Source organism: Euprymna scolopes, chromosome 21 (assembly GCF_053919585.1).
Source record: "Euprymna scolopes isolate OS-2025 chromosome 21, ASM5391958v1, whole genome shotgun sequence".
Taxonomy (NCBI): domain Eukaryota; kingdom Metazoa; phylum Mollusca; class Cephalopoda; order Sepiida; family Sepiolidae; genus Euprymna; species Euprymna scolopes.
In genome coordinates this window covers 83656964-83681336 of record NC_136502.1, presented here as the reverse complement: position 1 = coordinate 83681336, position 24373 = coordinate 83656964, and the positions used below count along the sequence as shown (strand labels likewise).

Here is a 24373-nt window from a genome sequence, read left to right as displayed (position 1 = left end):
AGGTTCAAGAAAAAAAGAAGAGGTTCAAGGAAAGATGGAGCACCACGCCAATGCTACAAAGACATGTTCAAGAGACATCTACAACGCATCAATGAGTACAATGACTGAAGAGAAAAATGTCAAAAATCGTGTATCTTGGAAGAAGGTGGTGGCTGGTGCAGCAAACATCGATAAGGAAATGAATGTGCAGTTGTTGTCGGCGGACGAGAGATTGCACAAGCTGGAGCCAGTACCTCCACGTACTAAGGCGGCCCACATACATGTCAGTTGTAGAAGAACTTTTAAGAAAGTGATTAGGTTGGTCTCACATTTATGTTACAGGTGTTAAGTATACTCCACTCCATGCCATCGTCGAAATAAGATGAACAGCTGCTGCTGATGATGATATCACAATAACAGAACCACAATAATTAATAATGCTAATGCAAAATAATCTCCAGTTTCATGCTAAGTTTGTGGTGCTTGTAATTAGCAATAGTATTTAAAGTTGTGTTTTATTTCTGCCAAAAATCTAGTATTATCATGAAATACGTAGGAATACACGTCTACTGTAATTAACAAATAATTAAGAAAAAATACTGGATTAGTAAAAAAAAAAAAAAAAAAAAAAAAAAATACGCGATTCAAAATGACGTATTTTATTAAACAGATTTTCAAAACGAATGTCTGAAAAGAGATTTTAATCTTATTCAAAGCCGTTTTTAATCACGAAGATATCACACCAGAAAGAACATTTTACATTTGTAAAGCAGCAAGAGGGGAATAAAAAAGAAAAGAAAAAAATTAAATACTTAACTAAGCGAAATCTTACAAGCCATTTTATCAGAGGGACACGAATAAGCTTATTATTTGAAGTTGTATTAAGCGGATAAACTGTGAACATTCCTAAATGCATGTACTTTTTCCGGACAAAAAATAATCTGCAAATAAAATGGTCTGATGATGTAAAGTTATTGAAGAACATTATGTTAGTCTTTTTGAAATAATTGCGAAGACTCTTAAAGTGCTAATCTCTTTGCATTTGAATTCATGTGATTAAATTTGTCTACCATTTCAAATAGCATATAAATGCAAACATGACTAGAAAATACAATAAAATCAATACGGCTAACTTTCTACTATTATTACATGATAGAAATACATTAAAAATTGCAGGTGCAGGCGCGCGCGCGCACACACACACACACACACACACACACACACACACACACACACACACACACACACACACACACATATCTATAAAAGTGAAAGTGTCTGTCTGTCTGTCTGTCTGTGTGTGTATATTTCCCTATGCAATTTTAAGTCTACAGACTCGAAATTTGATATGCAGAGTACTGAGATTTGAGAAAACCGATGTGATCGGTTTTCGGCCAATTTGACGATTAAGGGGTCAAAGTTCAACGATTTGATCTTTGAGAATTCTACCAAACTCCTCCGACAATTTTCGATCTAAACACTTGAAATTTAAGATATAAGTTCATTGAACATGGATCTAACTTAATAATTTGATTTGAACCCAAAACAATAAATGTTAAGGGGTCATAATAGGGGTCAAAGTTAAAAAAATTGACCGCTTTTTTTTTCTTGCTCAGCATACATATCCAAACACTAGGGCAACGTCGGGCACCCATGCTAGTATATCTATAAAAGTGAACGTGTCTGTGTGTCTGTATGTGTACATTTCTACGCAATAACTTTGTCAATTTTAAGTCTACAGACTCGAAATTTTATATACAGGGTACTGAGATTTGGGAAAATCTATGTGATCGGTTTTCGACCAGAAATTTGGCTGTTAAGGGGTCAAAGTTCAACGATTTGACCTTTGAGAACTCTATCAAACTCCTCCGACATGGGTCTAACTTAATAACTTGATTTGAGCCCCAAATATTAAATGTTAAGGGGTCATAATTGGGGTCAAAGTTCAACGATTTGACTTTTGAGAACTCTACCAAACTCCTCCGAGAATTTTGCGTCTAAACACTTGAAATTTTACATATTGGTGCCTTGACATGAATCTAACTTAATAACTTGATTTGAGCCCAAAACAATAAATGTTAAGGAGTCATAATAGGGGTCAAAGTTAAAAAAATTGACTGTTTTCTTTTTTTTTTTCTCAAAATACACCTCCAAACACCCGGGCAACGCCGGGCTGCTATGCTAGTATATGTATAAAAGTGAACGTGTCTGTGTGTGTACATTTCCCTAAGCAATTACTGTCAATTTTAAGTCTACAGACTCCAAATTTAATATACAGGGTACTGAGATTTGGGAAAATCTATGTGATCGGTTTTCAGTCAGAAATTTGGCTGTTAAGGGGTCAAAGTTCAACGATTTGACCTTTGAGAACTCTATCAAACCCATCCGACATGGATCTAACTTAATAACTTGATTTGAGCCCAAAATTATAAATGTTGAGGGGGTCATAATTCGGGTCAAAGTTAAAAATATTGACAGCTTTTTTTGTGTTTGCTCAATATACACCTCCAAACACCCGGGCAACGCCGGGCTGAAATGCTAGTATATATATATATAATGAGTAAGAATGATGAAAAAGAGGAAGGAAGCGGAAATATATATATAGTCTTGGAAGTTTTTAACCTTTAAAACTATACAAAAAAAATTTTTTTTATCATTCGTTAGAAAACTATTTAGTCATTCAATCACCTGCAATCACTGCATCAACTTGCTCTCTCGAATTCACTATAGTACCAGTAATAATTTATTTTTTAAGGGATCATCAGTTGTTTACCATGAAACACTATTTCGGGTATTTATATATATATATATATATATATATATATATATATATATATATATATATATATATATATATATATAGAGAGAGAGAGAGAGAGAGAGAGAGAGAGAGAGAGAGTTATTACTGGTTGTCCCGACCTGGCGTTTCTTTTAAGTATTTTTAAATTAATTGTTTTGAATATATTTTATTTAATTCTAATAAAAATGATTTTCAGTGTCAATGTATTCAGGTTTACACCTCTGTCAAGACCCTAAATACTGCAAAATATGTAGGAGAGAAAAAAAGTAAGTATAATGAAAAATCGTTTAATGGGGTGATATGAAATTAATAATTTCATAATTTTGAAAATCGAAGATTGTGGAAAAATTATTTGTTGGGTGAAATCGCACTTTGTGTGTGTATATGTTTGTGTTGGGTAGCTCTTTATGAATTACAATCTAGAACTTTGTTCACACAAAATGGTAAACATTCATGCACAATATAGAAAACATGATTAGTTAACATGAAAACAATCATAGAATAAGAACACATAAAAAAGAAAAACAAATAATGAATTAATGAAAGTTCGTTTTTTTTGTGAATATGCAGATTAGATAGCCTTTTTGATGTTGCTCACATATCCACAATTGAATATACTATGAAGTTGTTTTTCTCCTATAGTAAATAGAAAAGTGACCTTTTAATCTCATTATCAGCACGACAAATGGGTCAACTTTATATGCATTGACGATATATTGTACACTAGAAAACATAAAATATTATTCAAATCAATGAGAAAAGAGTACTTATGAAGGATAAGGACTGTGGTATTTCTGTTTATAATAAATAAGAATTCTGCATTAATTAAAATATAATATTTATGCGTATTTTACAACTGGGCAACGTTGGGCGGCCTGTTAGTTATATATAAAAACTAAATATTTATTTGATTTGAACAAAAATTAATAAAAAATTTAAATCATTTTGTTTTGCTATCAGTTGTTTTATTATTCAAAAATTAAACCTTTATTCATCAAACTTACCTTATAATGAACTTTTATTGGAATTTTTATTTTCTTGAAACTTTGTAAAAATTATCCAATTTTTGTAAAAAAAAATTAACCAATTTAAAAAAAAAAATCCAATTTTTGTAAAAAATTATCTACTTTTGTAAAAATTATCCAATTTTGTATGCAAATATCCAATTTGGTAAAAATTATCGAAGTTTTGAAAAAAATTATCCAATTTTTATAAAAAATTATCCAATTTTGTAAAAATTATTCATTGTATTTTCCTTGTAATAACAAAAATAATATTTTTATCATTTTTTTTTTTCAATTAATTTTCATTGAATTATCTTTGTAATAACTGGAATTATATAATAATAGAAAATCCACTTTTCATAATAAGCACTGTTGAATACTATATTTAGAAAAAAAAAATCTGGATTTTCCTGATAAAGGTTCTGTTATGAATCGAAATATCGAATTTAATTTTAATAAATGAATATGTTTATTTATTGAGTGAGATTCTGAATTTGTTTGGCGTTAAATTTTTAATTTTGTATTCTAATATAAACAGTGTATTTTCTATTATTTTACATATTCATGCTCGACTAGTACCTCACACCGTATCGGACATTTAAACCTTGTACTTCACCAACATCTGCAGATGTATCAAGTATTACTATGACATGTAAAAACAAAACACAAAAATAAACTGGTTTTTCCTAATGAAGGTTCTGTTATATCTAGAAATATCAGATTTAATTTTAATAATAATAAATAAATGTTTATGTAATAATAATAATAAATGTTTATTTATTGAAATAGATTTTACACTTGTTTGGTATTTAAACCGTTAAATTTAGAAATGATGTATTTTTGAAATTTTTGAAAAAAAATGGTCAGTATTTGAGCAAAAAATCATGAAATGTTCGTTCAGCACATTCCAGTGTTTTATACATTTTTATTCATCAAGTAAAAATTACATTGAGTTGAATTAAATGTGAAATCTTGATGCTGTTTAATCTTATCAATGAAATGTTTGTTTTATTTTAAGAATAAAAAAAAATGAAATATCCAGCGCTTCTACACTATTGGGACGAGATTTCGGAAATCGTAATACTGAATTTCACATGAAAACAATGATATCTACGTATTCCTCCTATTTTTAAGATGATTACATCCAAAAATTACGAAAATCGATAAGGTAAACAATTATTTATTAAAGAAAATAAAAAATAGAATTTGATGAAAACAATCATAAAGCACAGAAGAATTAAAAAGGGAGGTAATTTTCCGTTTCGGTTTAAAACAAGATGGCAGAAAATTTTCACCTGCTAACACGATTAAAGTTGTTTTGTTTAATAATTCAGTAATATTCGGGTAATTTTGACTACACAATTTGGAAGCTACTATTGTAACTTATCAAAATCGACAGAAAAATCAGTTGAAACCATTGTTTCTTATCTGAAAACTCCATTTATCGACTACAAAATCTTGTCCTAATTCTTTAGAAGCACCAAGTATCCTTACCTGATAAACAGCATCTGTAACTTTTTGAAGCTTCATTGTTAAAGTTGAATTCTTTTTTCCTCTATTAGGAGCAGCTGCCCTCACGACAGGAGCATCAGACCAAGCAGCAGCCAAATGTGGATGAACAATTAAATGTCTTTGTTGATTGAAATTTTTCTTGGAAAATTTCACTGCAGTAGCATTGCGTGCAACTTTTTTGCGATCGTTACATCGAATACAGCAGATTGAAAAACCTGCAGTAATGGGCACAGCTAAAGTGACAGCCACCAACACAATAACAATTAATAAATACTGATGGATTCTGTCATTTACTTGTGGTTTGGTAGAATTTAACACATATTCAGATGTTACATTGCTCACAATCACGGTTAAAGATAAATTAGTGCTTGCCGACAATACAGGGATGCCGCTATCTTTCACGGAAAACTGAAAGACATATAATCCTGCATCTTGTGGTTTAATCTCACGATTGAATGATAATAAACCAGTATAACGGTTCAATTTAAACAACTTAGCTTTGTTACCAGCAATTATGTCATATTTTAAAAATGCATTTTCCAAACTATCTTTGTCTGATGCTTTTAAAACTGTGATGTTCTTTGACTGCTTTGGGTAATAGACAATGTCCATGCTATACGGATTAACACCAGGAAATGTAAAATATGGGGCATTATCGTTCTCGTCCGTAACTTCAATCTCCACATTCACTGTATTGTTTAAAGATGGTACTCCATTATCTTCAACCAAAACCTTAAACTTGTAAACCTTTTGAAATTCATGATCCAATGACATAATTGTAGAGATTAAACCATTGTCAGAAATGCGGAATGGAAAAAACTGTTCTTTATTGCTAGTTATCAGGGAATATGTGAGTCTTCCTCCAGGACCCAAGTCAGTATCGGTGGCATTGATCCAGCCAACTGGTGATTTGGCGTTTTGGTTTTCTGCAATTGATAGTTTGATGGTCTGATCCCGAAATTGGGGTCTTACATCATTAACATCAGTCACTTGGACAGAGAATTTAGTCTCACTATGAAGAGGAGGAGATCCTTTGTCTTGGCAAGTGATGCTGATATCATGATGGTCTTGGGTCTCTCGATCAATCGGCTTTTTCACAATTATCTTGTATTTTTTAGTGGCTAGTTTTTGAAGCTGAAATTTCTCATGATTTAGATTGCAAGTGACATCTCCATTGCGTCCAGTATCTTCATCAATGACCTTCACATAAGCAATGAAACTGCCGACCTTGATGTCTTCAGAAATTGTGGCAGTTTGTCCTTCGGATGCTGAGACAAAAATCACATCAATCTTTGGAGGGTTGTTTTCTTCATTAACAACTTTCACTAGAACCATTGCAATGGAACTTAATGGAGGATTCCCACCATCGGTAATTTTAACATATAATTCATGCAATAACTCCTGACCGAAAGAGAACTTCTTAAAAAGAAACACTTCTCCCGTTTTCTCATTCAATTTAAAATGGGATTTTGCAATGTCTGATGTTTTCGAGCTGAATTGGTATCGGATTTGGCCATATTTATCAGCATCTAAATCTGTTCCTGATAAAATGACAATTGGTAACAGTTCGCTGATTTCATTGCTAACTGTTACGTTATAGACATTCTGAGAAAAAACTGGAGGATTATCGTTGACATCAGTAACAGAAATATGAACATCTAAAACGCTTTGCTTTGGTGGAGTTCCTTGATCTTTAGCAATCACATGAACTAAGTAATTGCTTTGTCTTTCTCGGTCGAGATCGTCTTCCAATTTTATTCCAAGTTCTGAAGTTCCGTCTATTCTTTTAGAGACGTCCAGACTGAAGGGCTCATTTTTATTCTTCATAAGTTGATAATCAATTCTGGAATTCAGTGGACCAACATCCCTATCAATTGCATTTGGGATCAATTTCTTCATTCCTTTCCTATCACCTTCTGAGAATTCAATGTTGATGAGCTTCTGAGGGAATTCTGGCTTATGATCGTTGACATCTTTGATAACGATTTTGATTTCGAAAATCTTCATAAAAGACTCTGCCTTCTTCACAGCCACATCTACCATTTCATAACATCTTTTGTTAAAGGTACATAGAGATTCAGCATCCAGTTTCTTGGCAGTGTATAATTTCCCGCTCCTCTTAGAAACACGGAATAACGAAGAATGACTGGTTGCTTTTCGTTGCAATAGATTAAAACTCATCAGCTGCTGTTCATGAAGGGGAATATTGTCCATCAAGTTGGTATCGGCAGCAATGTCACCAATAAAAGTATCAGGTCCTTTGTTTTCCTCTATGTAATAGGTGAGGTCTACGCACACACAACTAGAGAAGACAGCCAACAGCAGAACCACATGTATAAGCATCTTGTGTTATCAACGGGAAATGAATTTAGAAAAAGGTTTCTCACTTGCAATCTTCCTGCATCTGAAAGACAAAAGATAATAAATCTGTTAGAGTGAAAGCAATAATTCGATTTTAAAAAACTGATAATAAAAAATTTCTTTCAGTTATTATTTAACTTATGCATTATTTATCGAGTTACTAGTTTTTTTTCTGTTTTTTTTTTTTTTTTTTTTTTTTTTTTTACTCGTGGGCCATCCCTTATCAATACACGGGGTCCACTCAAAAATAAGAGTTAAATGGATCCTCAATCGACTGATAATCACCTCCACGAGAGAACCGGAAACAATGGGTGTGGTTAGCAGAAGATTGCTGAAGATGAATTCATTATCCAAGAGGATTGCTCAACAAGTATTTGTTTACATTAGACTTGAAGACGACCATGTTGTAGTCAATTATGAAGCATACTTGTGGCACCTCGTTCCACAGATGGGATGTTCTATAAAATATAAAATAAACTGTGTTCATGGAAGTTTTATTTGTATTTTTGTAAAGAGATATGGAGAGAAAGGACAGATTTTAGCTGTGTTGTAGTTAGACGAGTTCTTGCTGTGAATGCTTTCTTTGTTTTTGTTTTTTTTGGCACACAAACTGATTATCCTTTCTTATTACATCCCCTCCTAACTCTTGCAATCACACTAGCAATATAAAATTCCTAGACAACTTTAACAGCTGCATATATATATATATATATATATATATATATATATATATATATATATATATATATATACACACTTTCTCCACATCTGTGTTCTCATCCATCTTCATTTCTTGCACAGAAACTGATTTTCCTTTCTCAACTCATAATTCCACTGCACCTCTTGTCTACGTAATGTTTACAAATGTCACAAAAAAATAATGAACACTCTTAACAGCTTTACCATCCTGATATAATCTCTGCACATTTAATTTCTCAAGGGTTAAATGGATTTTCAGTTGGACGATGATTACTTCCATGAGAGGACAGCCAACAATGGGTGGGATGGTTAATCAATGTTGAACTCACATTTGTTCACATTAGTCTTGAAGATTGTTTTGCTGTAGTCGATTGGGAAGCAGTGTCATAGTATCTTATATCACAGATGAGATGTTCTATGGAAGAAACTTTGTTCATGGAAGTTTGGTTTGGTTTTCGTAAAAAAGAAAAGACGTTTGCTAATGTTAATACTGCAGATTAGAAATAAATAACAATCGGCCAATATTATTTACGGCTTAACATGTTTTCCTTTCATGACATTTTATAAATAGTATATCTTTACAAGTTATCTGCAACGTTTTTGTCAACAACCTCTCTTTGCTTCTTGTCGGTAAGAAGTCAAGAGATGCTGAAATATCAGGTTGTTACCTAAGTTCCCGCCATTTCATAAACATTTTTGTTCTAAAAGATGTTTTGATATTTGGCAAAGTGTTACATATCATTAGAAAGCACGTATTCTGTTCTACAAGATAATGGTCATCGTTTTTGGCTCTTATAATTTTTTTTTGTTTTTCAGAAACATTAAATGGATTGTCAAGTAGATAAAATAATCACATTTTTAACAATTCCTTCTTTTTGCCTTTAATAGAGGTCAAAAAGCGAGTGAAGTGACCAACGATATTTGTGCCATATATGGAGAAAACGCTATAGCTGAGAGAACTGTCCGATTGGTTTATCAGATTCAAACACAGTAATTTTGACCTCAATGACGCTCCTCGTTCCAGAAGACCAATCAAGATAGACAAAGACCAACTCAGGGTTCTTTTGAAGGAAGATGGCCATCAGACATGTAGAGAATTGGGTGAAAAGATGAAGTGTGATTTTGCCACAATTTCACGTCATCTTCAGTCGATGGGATTCTGACAAAAACTTGGAGCTTCGGTTCCATACAAACTTTCTTTTGCTGTTAAAATTCTTTGATTTTCTCAAAAAAAAAAAAAAAAAAAAAAAAAAAACGGCAAAAACTTATGCAACGACCTTATATTATGAGTATTTTTTTCTTTTTTACTGTCCTCGCTACTAATAACAGGATTTTGACTTTATTTATTTTTTCTTTTTCACGGTTTCACCACTTAAGTCTTCTGAGTTAATTGGATGGATTGCTTTCCAGTTGAATGATGAAGAATTTTATGAGAGGTTTTAAAAATGCTGAATGGAATGAATAAAAGTTTATTTATAAGAACCTTTTTGTGCAAAATATTTACAGACATTGGATTTGAAGACAAATATGGTCACCTGTTCTATAAATGGCATCTTTTGGGAAAGAAGCTCTGTTCATAGAAATTCCATTCAATCTTAGGCACACAGAAGTGAAAACTGAAATTTTCTTTTTCGGAGTTAACTAATTGCTGAACAGATTTGTCTCTGATGAAAGTCCATAGAAGATATTTTTTAAGAAGTTTATAAAAGTCTTTTTTTTTTTTTAATATTGTCGTTATTTCATGTAATTTTAAAATGTACTTAAACAAGTGTTAAACCAAATAGAGATGTGAATAAGGAATAAAAACTCCTTATCCGTGCCTAAACCTAAACGTAGATTCCATGAACAAAGCTTCTTTCTTAGAACTGCACACCTGTGGAACTGTCTTTCGTTTGCCTGCTTCCCAGCTGATTACAATATGGTTGTCTTCAAGTCCAACATAAACAAGTTCTTGATGAGCCGTTCCCCTTAAGTAATCAAATTTACCAAATTTACACTAATAATGATTCCTATAATATTGTCTCATTGACTATTGTACACTCTTTAACCCTTATCCTCGAGTTGCCTCTTGGCCTTGATAAGTGGTGACTCTTATGTAAAAGAAAAAGAAGAATTTTCTAATAATATTTAACATTTCCTTCACCTGAAAAAGCTGTGTTAACGAAACCAATTATGATACTGAAATGTCACCAACATCTCACGCTTAAAAACTCATCATTTATCAATAAACTGAAGGCTAAAAATAAATCAAAGAAAAAAAAAAATATTAACAGACTTTAAAGAATATATCAGACTGAGTCACAACCATTAGCACAATTTGATTTCATTAAAAAAAAAAAAAAAACTCATTAAATGTGATATACAGTGTATCACAAAAGTGAGTACACCACCCCCTCACATTTCTTTAAATATTTAAGTATATCTCTTCATGTGACGTCACTGAAAAAATGTTTTTTTGACATAATGAAAAGTAGCCTGTCTGCAGCATATATAACAGAGTTAATTTATTCCCTCCCCCCCCCTCAAAATAACTCCAAATATAGCCATTTCAATAACTGAAACATTTTTTTTATTGTTATTTCAGTATAATTCTACAGGAATTCTCTTTGCGATGTGGTGTTTCATAATATAACGTTTCACAATAGACATAAATAATAGGAGACGTTTGGTACTGGAATTCAAGATATCGATATGTGTGTAGCACTAGCAGCCACAGTCATCTTTGCACAAAATAAAATCAATGATGGTAAAATGGTGAAGAGTTAGGTATTTAGAATAAAAACTTGTTTAACTGCCAACTTTATAAAATCACCGATTCTTTTAAGAATTTATATTTTATTTATTTTTATTTTTTTTTTTTGATAAAAGGGTCCTCGTTGTTAAATAATTATGGCGGCATTGGAACTTCCAACTCTTGAATTTTATGCAAAAATATCTGAAGATTTCATTGAAAAAAAATCTGAAAACTTTTTGATAAATTTCATATTTTATTAAATTGGTAGGATTGTTATTTGCTAACTGTGCTTTAGGTGGAGGAGAGGAAGGTAGATAAAATGTAAATAAAAAGGGAATGATAAAAAAGTAGAGGGAAGAAGCGAATAATGTATTCAATTACATGAGAGAAAGAGGAAAAAGTAGAATGAGAGAGGGAACTGAAAGAGAGAGGTACGAAAGAACGAGGGGGAGATAAAGACAGAGAGAGAGAGAGAGAGAGAGAGAGAGAGAGAGAGAGAGACACACACACACACACGCACACACACACACACAGACAGAGAGAGGGAAGAAATTATGATATCATAAGAGTTTTTTCAAATATTTGAAAATTCTAAATATCTCCTTATTTTTCCAAAAAATCCCTTGCCTTTTATAAGACTGAATTGTAAATATCATGTCATTTTGTCATTATTTTGTAATCGAGACGATTCCATTTTGTAATATTTCCTTCTCGTGAAATCGCCCATTACCCCTTGTAAAATTAAAGCTTAATTTTGGAAGACATAATAGACGATTCCAAAGTCATACAAAGAAGCTGAATCTTATAAAAATAGGCAAGGGATCTAAATAAAATATACCTGAAAAATTTTAAAGATTTTGAAAAAAAAAATTTCGAAAATTGGTTCCGTAGAAAAAAAGTTAACAAATACTAACTCAACAGATTATTTATTTATTAAAAATAAACAATACAAACGCTGATGTGCATTACTACAATTAATTGCACTTTTGGTTATTTCGAGGGAGGGTCATGGGATGTCAGATTCCTTAAATCGTAATTCTATGTCCAAAATGCTCCAGAGCAATGTTTCCCAAAGTGGGCGATACCTGGGAGAGGGGGGGGGCAATAATGCAAAAAGAGGCGGTTGGGGGTGGTAACTAAAAAATATACACTCACATATAGAGAGAAAATAGGCGAGCTTTTTATGCTAAAGTATACACATATGAAAGTGTGTGTATGTAAGTTATATATATATATTCAATTAACTTTCTTGAAGTTATATACTTGGATTTTACCGTCACTGGATTATTTATCTTCCACCAGACTATCCATTCATGTGTAATCACCCTTTTCTTCACCATATTCCCTCTGCTTTACTTTTTTGTTTTCAAGTAAGATCTTTGACTTACTCGTTGTTTTATCAAATACTTTTGCATGCAAAATCCGATCCCGCATTTTGCTAATTCCTACCCTCTGATGAGAAGGAAAGTATTTCTTTGAAACTTCGCGGATTAAGGACTATCCACTTATTAATTGTTTTCTTTTCAGATTAAATATGTTTTCAACTCATTTCAAAGTGTTTTTTAACATATTTTATTAACTGTTTGCTCGTATATATATATATATATATATATATATATATATATAGTGTACGTTTTGTAAGAATGCAACAATGCAATTAAGTATACACACACACACACACACACACACGTGTGTGTGCGTGTGTGTGTGTGTGTTTTGTGTGTGTGCGTGTGTGTGTGTGTATCCTATTTACTTGCCTCCCCCACTCTGGATAGGAACAAAAATAAAAATTGTCTCGGTCATGAAGGATTTTTCCTCTACTGACCGAGGACGAAGTTATCTGGCAAGGAGGGATTGTTGAAGGGAGCGTATCTTGCAGCGTGCCCCAGACCACGTTGTTAGAGATTTAGAGGAGCAAAAATTAGAATAAGTTTAAAGGATAAAGAATAAAGTTACATAGAAACTTTATTATATCATCAAGTCAAAAAAAAAAGGATTACTGAAAGAGGAATAGGGGAGAAACCTCTTTAAGCCGTGGCATTTCGAAGCTAAATGTTTTTCGGCAGAAGAGGAGGAAAAGCCGACAATTATAAGGGTACAACGACAACACTGACTTTAAAAACGTTCAAATTAGAAATGGAAAAGATTAGGGGTGAGGATGATAGTATAGAGACAAAAGTGAAGAGCACGAAAGGAGAAATAAAAAAATAAATAAAAAATATAAATAAATAAAAATATAAATAAATAAAATATAAATAAATAAAATATAAATAAATAAAAATATAAATAAATAAAAATATAAATAAATAAAAATATAAATAAATAAAAATATAAATAAATAAAATATAAATAAATAAAATATAAATAAATAAAATATAAATAAATAAAATATAAATAAATAAAAATATAAATAAATAAAAATATAAATAAATAAAATATAAATAAATAAAGAATAAATAAATAAAAATATAAATAATAAAAATATAAATAAATAAAAATATAAATAAATAAAAAGTAAATTAAAAATATATTAATTGTAAAAAAAAAAAATTTAATTAATATTTTTATAATGTTTTAAATAAAATTTAAAAGTTTCCGAAAAATTTTTAAAAAATTTTAAATTTTAGATAATTTAAACAATTTTTTAAAAAATTTGAAGCAAATTAAAAAAAAAAAAAACTGAGAGAAAATATAATATACTAGCAAAGATACCCACGCTTTACATGGGACATTGCTGTATTCTCAGTTAACCGCTCTGCGGGCACCCTTGCAGTAAGTGGATATTGTAAGAGCCACACCAAATATGACCTTGACCTTGAAAAATGGTGTACACCATCCCTAGGTCGGAGACCATCATCATGCCAGGTTTAGTCATGATTGGTCTAGCGGTGTGAGCTGTAAGAGAGTATATATACATAGGCTATGACCTTGATCTTGAAAAATGGTATGCACCCTCCCTGGGTGGGAGACCATCATCATGCCAGGTTTGGTCATAATCGGCTCAGTGGTGTGGGCTGTAGGAGAGTTGTACAGAGACACACACACAATCACTACTACTTTATATATATTATAGAATCTAAATAAAATAGGACAAAATAAGGTACGAGTAAGAGTAATAAAAAGAAAAGATAAGAAAGTTAATGTGTAAAATAACTCAAATTCTTGGAGGATAATCCAATGGGAAATAGGTGTACTCCAAAATAAAATAAAATGAAACGAAAATTAATATTCAGTAGAATCGCATGTAGAATAATCCAGAAAGTAATTTTCAAAGTTTGTAAATTATTTGAGGAGGCTCCAAAGAAGTAATCCTAAGAGTTAATCCGATTCGGGGATCTTGAATAAAGGAATTCTCATTAAGAAATCCTGTATCAGCACTTCTTGTGCGTAAAAGATATTTTCATACGTATCAAAAAGATTTTGTTTTTTTTAAATAGGTGCAGTATTAGTTCAAAAGAATCGCACACAAAGTAGATATTAAGCAGATTCGTTATACAGGAGCAATAAGAAACAAACGAAAACTTTTCTATAATTTTAAGGAAAAAACTGTCCAATTCCAAATTATAGAAAAACTCAAAATATGTTAAGAACATAAGATTAAAAATCAATAATAATTAAGGTCTGATATAGACCAGAAGAAAAAAATGAATGAATGCCAGGGTGTCTCAAACAATAGCAGCGAAACTAAGTGAGGAAAGAAAGAACATATATATATATATATATATATATATATATATATATATATATATATATATATATATATATATGTAATTCCAGGTTAATATTTTTCAGAGGTAAAGCGACCAATGAAGTTTTAATAAGATTAATGCAAGAGTGCTCAATACTGAAGTAGGGCAAGATATACTTTGACATAAGCATTTATATGTCACTACATATTCATAAGCATGTTTCGATTAGCCAGTTGCAAGTAACTAAGTAATGTTGTCTGAAGAGGTCTCTAGTTACTTCTACCTGACTGACCAAAACATGCTCATGAATATGTAGTGACATATTAATGGTTATGCAAAACAAATAAAAAGTGTGTGTGTATGTATATATATATATATATATATATATATATATATATATATATATATATATATATATATATATATATATGATTGAACACGACAGAGTTATTCTTTTTCCGATTTTTCTGGATATCTTTTCCATTCGCCGAGCGCTCTTTTTAATTTCAGCTAGCATGTTATATAAAATGGCGCCCAAAAGTTGTTGTTCGGCCATATTCTTCTCACACGCTTTCTATCAGTTCGTCCGATTATCATATATAAAAGCTTCCTTCAGTCTTGACAGACTATGGATTCCCACTCTAAGGTACTTGCGCATGTAATTTTTGTGGCAAGAGTTGCGCAATCTCCAACCACACCTCTCCCAAGTCGACATTGTTGAATACCAATGGAAAGTGGAGGTTTAGGATGATTGGAACCAATGTTGAAATAAGCGGAAAGCACATACAGCGCCTAGAATAATATATATATACTAGCATGGGTGCCCCGCATTGCCTGGGTGTTTGGAGGTGTGTTGAGCAAAAAAAAAAAGTGGTAGTAAGAAGGCAGGCTCGAACCCGTACCACGAAGGAGGAAAAGAATGGGAAAAACGTGACGTCTTCGCTGTTACGACCACCACCAAACCAGAAGTGACATAGGTTTAAATTAAGGCTAGACAATCGAAAAGAGGGGATGACTTTCGAAAATATCAGTGAAAAAAGTGACCCCTCCCCGTAGAAAAGTGCTCAGTTGAGTGTGAAGACAGTAATGTTTTTAGCCAATTTTTTGGTATTTGTCGTCTGAAAGGTCGAGCTTCAAATCAATACTGATCTTGTGAAAATCTGTCGCCTCTGTCGAAGGTTTTAGGAAGACATGCAAACATACATACATACATACATTTATATATTGGTAACTCAAATTTTCGACCCAAACCGCTTAAAAAGCTTTCCCTATCTCTGAATACCCTTTATGTAAAATTTCAAATGTTTAGACCAGAAATTGTCTGAGTAATTTGGTAGAGACTGCAGAGGTCAGATTTTTTTAAAAATTTTGACCCCTTTTATGACCCTTTAACATTTACTGTTTTGGGCTCAAATCAAGTTATTAAGTTAGATCCATGTCCAAGGAACCTATATCTAAAATTTCAATTGTTTATACCGAAAATTGGCAGAAGAGTTTGGTAGAGTTCTGAGAGGTCAAATCGTTGCATGTTGACCCCTTAACAGTCAAATTTATGGCCGAAAACAAATTACAAAGATTTTCCCAAATCTCAGTACCTTGTATATCAAATTTAGAGTCTGTAGACTGAAAATTGACAGCGTTATTGTGTAGGAAAATGTACACAGACAGACATACACACAGACAGACAAACACTTTCACTTTTATATATCTATCTATATATATATATATATATACACACACACACACTCATGAGCAAAAAAAAAATGGGCCAAGAGTAAAAGAAGGAAGAAATCGATTTTTCAATATTTTTCCGTGAATTTTTGTTAATTTTAACTGAAAATTTCTATTTTGCAGATCATTATTATTATAGCATATAATAATAAGTGGAAAAAGTAATCCTAAAAATAATAAGACCACATCTTGGCGAGGATATAAAAAAACCGAATTGCAGGATTAAGGCAGTCCAAAATGACTTACAAGCAGATTTTTTTTATATTTTAAGAAAAGAAAATGTGAAAACATCTCTTTCTGCAGTAAAGCGAATTGGTCAGAGGTTCGAAGTCGAACGCTCAGTAAAACGGAAATCTGGATCTGGTCGCTCTAGACCATCCACTTTGAAGGACGACTGCATAAACTGTTTTGAAGGATCGAAAGAAAACTTATGTTGACGATAGCAAAGAATTCAAAACAGACAAAGCATGAAGCCACTTGATGTAAGGAGCTAAAATAATATTACTTCAAGATCAAAAACTTGCCAACGATAGATGTTAGATGGAATAGATTTTGACTTAGAAAACAGCAATTCTTACCTCTTTGTCAGAAACATCGGCCATGGAATATGACGACTAAAGGACAAAATAAGGGAGGCAAGAGTTACGAGGCTGCCGCAAGTAAATCCAAGGTCGATTTTCTACTCTCCTTATTGGGCAGGGTCACCAAATAAACTAACACCGTCTATTTCCTATGATGTGTAATGACGTTCAAAAACAGAAAATGGTCCGAGAAAGTAAATCTATATGGATTTGCCGAATTTTCACATTTTTGCAGAACGTAAATTTTATTGCTGATACGATTAATATAGACTGCTAATATGAAACATTTTTAAATAATCATCTAAAACTAAAAATCAGCAAGGGATAACTCATATTTTAGATTGAAGAATGTTATAAACTGTCTACCTGATGTTTAAACAAGTAAAATTGAAAACTTAAATGAACTTCACTGCATCCCAGCCAACGCCGGGTAGTCTGAGCTCCAATCTCTGGTCCCCCCTCGCCAATCTTTCACGAACAACACTCGTCTAGCTGAAACCACTGTCAATAATTTTCCCCACGCTTTATCTGTGCCTAAATCAAAACGTAGATTCCATGAACAAAGCTTCTTTCTTAGAAGTGCACGCCTGTGGAACTTTTTTCCGTTTGCCTGTTTCCCACCTGACTACAACTTGAATGTCCTCAAGTCCAACATAAACAAATTCCTGATAAACCGCCCCCTTAAGAAAGACACTTTATCAAATATCCAGTACTAACGATTACTACGATATTATCTCATTAATTACTGTACACGCAATAACCCTTATCCCCGAGTGGCTTCCGGGCTTTGATAAGTGGTGACTACCATGTAAAAAAAAAAGCTGCAGCTAGTGTCTTATATTTTGAACATGTATATTTTGATTTTCATTATATTATTGTGGTATACAGTTGTAAATGTCTATAGCCAACATGAATAAACTGAATCTGAAATCTACATTGTACATAATTGAAAATAGTAAAATAATCTAAAGAGAAATATAGATAGAAAGAAATCAAACGACAAATAAATTTTAAAATAACCTAAAGAGAGGAGCTACTTTTGAAAGATCCTAATAATGGGATTATTATGGGAAAAAAACTTTTAAGATAACAGGCAAAACTCAAGATTAACAAGAAAAAAAGATGCGAACAGAAAATTATAAAGAAAAAATTCGAATGAATCAATAATCTAATGAGGTTCACTATTTTCAAAATCATTCAGATTGGACAATTCCAATGGAGAAATAATAATAATAATAATAATAATAATAATAATAATAATAATAATAATAAAACGAGTTTCATTAATTTTCTGATAAAAATCTGTCAATAGCAGTTATACAAGAGCGAAGGAAAAATTAGCCAACTCCATTTAAGATGCTAATCAAAAGAGAAATTAACAGAAACGAATTTTTGAAATTCATGGTAAAAAAAGGATAACATCAAGCGAAAAATAATTAATATGGGAATAATTAAAACCTTTACATTAATACATTATCTTGATTACTTAAAGGTTAAAAGAGAAAAAGGTGTTTCTTTTATAATAATATCGTCATAGAAAAATCCTATTATCTTACTAAAAGTCTAATTTATGGGGAAGTTGATATATACATATCCATAAGCTCCTAGAATTTCAATGCATTTTAAAACAAACAGATTTTTTTTTTTAATTTGAAGTTTATATTTTACCCCATTTGTATCATGATAAGTGTTAGATATGTTGTTTACGACAGCATTAGACTATACCAGCGCTGTTTTGGCATCTTGATGTTTCAGGAGGATAATTTTCACTTTATCCTTTTCGATAATTAGAATATTATTTAATTTTGGAAAACCACAAAATGATAAAATATGAATAAGTTATTATTAGTAGGGCTATGGCAACTAAATATTCTTATCATTGTTTGGACTCTCGATTATATAGCCGACACAGTTAATCAACCAAGAACCACACCACGGTATCTAAAAATATATAAGATATCAATGGATACACGCTCGAGAGTCAAAACAATGAAAAGAATATGCTGTTGTCCTAACCCTAGTTATTATAAACTTTTTCAATTTTATTTCTATTTCTTACAATTTTTCATTGATTTTTAAATAAAGTACTTTGAATATTTTTATCATGGCAGTTTTTTTTTTGTTTTGTTTTTTTGTTTTTTCAAATTAGAGATGACCTAAAAACGGCGTTCTTAAAATAGGAAACAATAACTTCATAAAGAAAATAAATCAGAAACAATATGAATCCTGAAACAAACAAGTAGTTTGCTATTAGATTTCACTTTTAAAATTTATGCTAAACAAGCTACTTTTTCTGACATTTTATTAGGCTACATGCACAGGAAATGTTCATTATTTTCATGATGTTGTTGTACCCTCTTTAATCAAAATTACATATACTTACTTAGCTAATAAGTTCAAGAATATATATAGTTTATATAGGTAGTTTATTATCTTGAAAACCCTAGAACTTCAGTAAATAAACAAACAGCAATTGTATATATATATATATATATATATTGTGTACAGAAAGTTGTTAGTTGAGACAGGTCATTGGTACCGTCGGTTTCAAGCCCGATAATAAGGCCCGTTTAAGGTATTCTTATCAAGCTCTCTTCAGCCAATATTCGTCTATCTTATAACCGGAAGTGTGAAGCATATATACCTCGCGAATCCACGTTCAAATCTCGTTTTGTTTAATTCCCCCCCCCCTTTTTTATATATATATATATATATATATATATATATATATATATATATATATATATATATATATATATATATATATATATATCGGGTAATGTAATACCTAATTTTCAACTTTGAATTATTTAAATTTAAGATCTAATTTCGAAAAAATGTTTTTTTTATATGAATCGATTTTAATTTGAACCCCATTTAATTTCAAAATCTCTTTCCTTATGTATAAAAACTTCAAAATCTGTATTGGTATCGGTTAAAAACTTAAAAATTCGTTTAATTACGCTCTTTAAGTACGCTCTTAAAATTTGGATTTTCCTTTTAATTGAGCACTCTGCTGGAATTCTTTTTCCAAAAAAAACTAATCATATATATATATATACATATATATATATGTATGCATATATATATATATATGTATGTATATATATATGTGTGTGTATATATATGTATGTATGTATATATATATGTATGTATATATATATGTATGTATATATGTATGTATATATGTATATATATATATATGTATGTATATATGTATATATATATGTATATTAATATATATATGTATATATATATATGTATGTATATATGTATATATATATGTATATATATATGTATATATATATATATATGTATATATATATGTATATATATATATGTATATATATATATGTATATATATATATGTATATATATATGTATATATATATGTATATATATATATATATATATATATGTATATATATATGTATATATATATATATATATATATATATATATATATATATATATATATATATATATATATATATATATACACACACACACATTTCTTGAACCTAAATTTGAAAACTCAGAAATATGGCTTATATTGTACTGAATTCAAATAGGGCAATATATAATTGAAAAGTCTCCCCATGGTCATTGGATTCGAAAGCGTTTATTACTTAAGAAAGGTTCAAGCAAATTATATCACAAGAAAGATCTTTACCCTTATGACTTTTAACGATTTCTTCCATCAGTTTTTATCCTTTTTAAACCAAGTAAAAAAAAAAAAAAAAAAACTTCAACTGTGTTTTTTTTTTATCAAGAATATAAATCTGTCTCTGATGAGTTGTTTGGCGAATTTCCACCATTCAACGAAACACGTGTAAGACGAATTATACTACTAATAAAATGTGTGATATAAATGCATCTTTGGTTTGGTACGTTTACTTCCGATACATATACTCTGAAAGTGTCAATTCATTTTCATTGAGCGGTAATTTGGGAAAATATGTTAATTATCATTCCAAAATCAGAAGATGTATTTATTTCGCGCTCATAGTATTTTATTCGTATGTTTATGTAGTACGTCTTACACGTGTTTCGTTGAATAATGGAAGTTCACCAAACAACTCACCAGAGACAGATATGCGTTTCATATAAAAAAAAAAAAAACTGTCAAAGGGTTTTTTTTTCTGCTTGGAATAAAAAAGATATACTGAAGGGACAATATATATATATATATATATATATATATATATATATATATATATATATATATATATATATATATTAGTAGAACCTCGGAATACGGCATCAAAAATTCGAAATAAAATACAGTATATAATCAAATAACATAAATAATACCGTAAAGCGGGAAATACTGTAACCAGGAGCAGGAAAAACATCGTATTCCACATCGTAACCCGAAAAAAACTTATCCTGTGATCACCTTATCCTCGGGTTCTACTGCATATATATACAGGGTAACCCCCCCCCCAAAAAAAAAAACAGGCCCCAACTCTAATTAGGCACCGTTTCTTAGTATTTTGTCCGAATGAAATGAAACTTTGGTCACAACTAGTTTATTCCTGCGTATGAATTTTTCGTGACAGGAGATGCTCAATCTCCAACCACACATCTCCCGAGTCAACATTGTTAAATACCAGTGGCAAGTGAAGTATATTTACAGGACCACTGGAAACAAATGCCGAGATAAGCGGAGAGCATATACAGCATCTAGAATTCCCAAATGGTCACCCATCTGGTACTTACCAGGCTCAGCATTGCTTAACTTCGGTGATCTGACGAGAACCGGTGTGTCAACGCGATTACCCCGTATATATATATATATATATATATATATATATATATATATATATATATATATATATATATATATATATATATATATATATATATATATATATATATATATAGAGAGAGAGAGAGAGAGAGAGAGAGAGAGAGAGAGAGAGAGAAATATATCAAACTTTGCTTTATACGTTTATACATTTATCTTCTAAGCTTGTCAAAGCAAACAAACTGCAAATACAATAGACTACTGCAGAAAGTGAACTTACACGGATGTTTAAAATATATGCATTCTGAAGCCCTTTATATGTTTGGTATGACCAACAAGTGGTATAGATGGACAGGATCACTTAAAACTCATTTGCCTAATTTTGAGGCATCCAGCACAAAGTCCACGGAATGTGTGCTTTAAGAATTACCCAACGGTGCATAACATGAAATGGAATATTACTTTTTTTGTTTGTTTCAGTTAATCCATATCCATGATGCTGCGTCTTTTCGTGTTTTTTTCAATGTATTAAAAAGTAATTTCTGAGCAAGATTTCGGTTTCTTTTTTTTATGAATACATCCAACTCATCCTAATCAGATTATGTGGGTAAATCTTTTTCAAGGCAAGAAGCTGCACAAGAACAAACTTTTGAAAGTTCTTTTACCTTTTTTTTTTTTTTTTTGTGAAGTAAATGTTTGAATGCATGTCACAACTCCTGAAAACTAATATTTCAAAAATAAACGTTTAAAAATTTTCATAGATAATTGAAACAGTTTTTTTTTTTTTGTTTTTCTTTCTTTTTTTAAAACATTTTTTTGATTGCTATTTCACTCCAAACTAAACACAGTACCACTTGGATGAAGGAGGCTGCTATTTGAGACACAATTTGCAGGTATAATATATAGGGAGTTGAGCAGCAAGATGTCTGTTCACAGACTTGAACTTCCGCATGTCGGTACCATCAGGGAACCAGGAACTCGGGGTGGGGGTGATTCCAAAATATAACAATTCAAAGAAAATAAACCACTAGAGTAAAAGGCTCCCGGCATCTAGGGATCTCTTGTGTAAGGGTAGGATTTTGGTGCATGTCAGGTTTGTCGGGGGGGGGGGTATTTACGTCCAGGGGGTACAAAGGCTTGGAGTTGGTCAGGACACCTTCCATTAAAATACTTGTAAAATAGGAACAGGGATGGAAGATTTCGTCGATGGGAGAAAATTCACAGTAAATTCATAGTAACAGAAATCCATTTATTATCAACTTTTTTAAAGCAAATTAAAAAGAGATTTTAAACACATAATTCACTGCTTCTACATAGAATAGAAGAAAAAATTACATTAAAAAAATCTTGTTTTAATGATTGAAAGATTTAGACCATAAAATGTACATATTAATACGATAGCGTGCGTGTTATTTCCTGCATCACGCTTACATCCGGGTCATTTAATTGTCATGTACTTCCATTTCTTGTCATAAATAATTTTACCGAGAATTTTCCATAAGTTTTGGTTTCGGTTTCGATTATAGCTGATGGCACTCCAGTAATCTATTTCTTTTATATAAATAATTTTATCCAGAATTCTTCATAAGTTTTGCTTTCGGTTTCGATTATAGCTGATGGCACTAAAGTCATCTATTTTTTTATAAATAATTTTATTAAGAATTCTTCATAAGTTTTGGTTTCAGTTTCGATTATGGCTGAAGGAACTCAAGTTTATATATATATATATATATATATATATATATATATATATATATATATATATATATATATATATATATATATATGTAATATATATATATATATATTTTTTTTTTTTTTCATAAGTTTTTATTGTGGTTTTGATTCAAGCTAATCATCCAAGTCATATGGATATATTTTTTTTATTTTTGAAATCGCAACTTTATAATATATAAAAATCGATAGAACATTAACTCTATAATAATATATACGAAATCTGCAAGAATTAAAATATATATAAGCGTACTTTATAACCGGGCTTTGCTGGGCATTCATGCTAGCTTAGATAGCTTTGCAGTTTTAACAAAAAAGCTACAATAATTTACATTTACACTGAACGTCTACAGAATGCCAACATCAATATATTACATATGAATGAGTCCCCTGTGGAATTTCCACAGGTCCCGCTAGTTAAATTTTATTTTATTTTGAAGACTTTTTTCATCATGCATCACTTTTTTTTTTTCTTTTTTTTTTTTAGGTATGTATTAATTTATCTATCCAAAATAAAGAAAAAAAAAACAAAAAACTAAAAAACATGAGAAATTTAGAAATTTCGAACTACCGTGTTTTTTTTTTTTTTTTTTTTAAACTATGAGATGACCTCTTTCTTTAGAAATATATACAAACAATGGTACAGTATTTTATAGTCTAAAAATGCTAGAATTTTGTAGGAGCTTCAATTTATTATATATCAGACAATAAATTACCACTTTCATCTATCCAGGAATCTGGTTGACTGTAAGACACCACAGACTTCTTCAGAATATCACTCAACCTTAAACTTGTCAAT

The 24373-nt window shown here is 30.8% G+C and overlaps 1 protein-coding gene and 1 pseudogene across 2 annotated transcripts in view; both read right to left on the bottom strand.

Moving 5' to 3' along the window:
• LOC145242530 (protocadherin gamma-B4-like) overlaps window positions 1-24373 on the bottom strand; it is a 159903-nt gene that overhangs the window by 87758 nt on the left and 47772 nt on the right. Inside the window, exon 2 of one of the 2 annotated variants that reach the window (XM_080105605.1) lies at window positions 5278-7699. In XM_080105605.1, the coding sequence (XP_079961731.1) occupies window positions 5278-7638 (2361 nt within the window). In that variant the 5' untranslated portion in view covers window positions 7639-7699. Of the gene's footprint in view, window positions 1-5277; window positions 12169-24373 lie in introns of those variants that run through there. The other variant, XM_080105606.1, reaches the window with a different exon arrangement.
• On the bottom strand, window positions 21765-21881 carry LOC145243340 (5S ribosomal RNA; annotated as a pseudogene).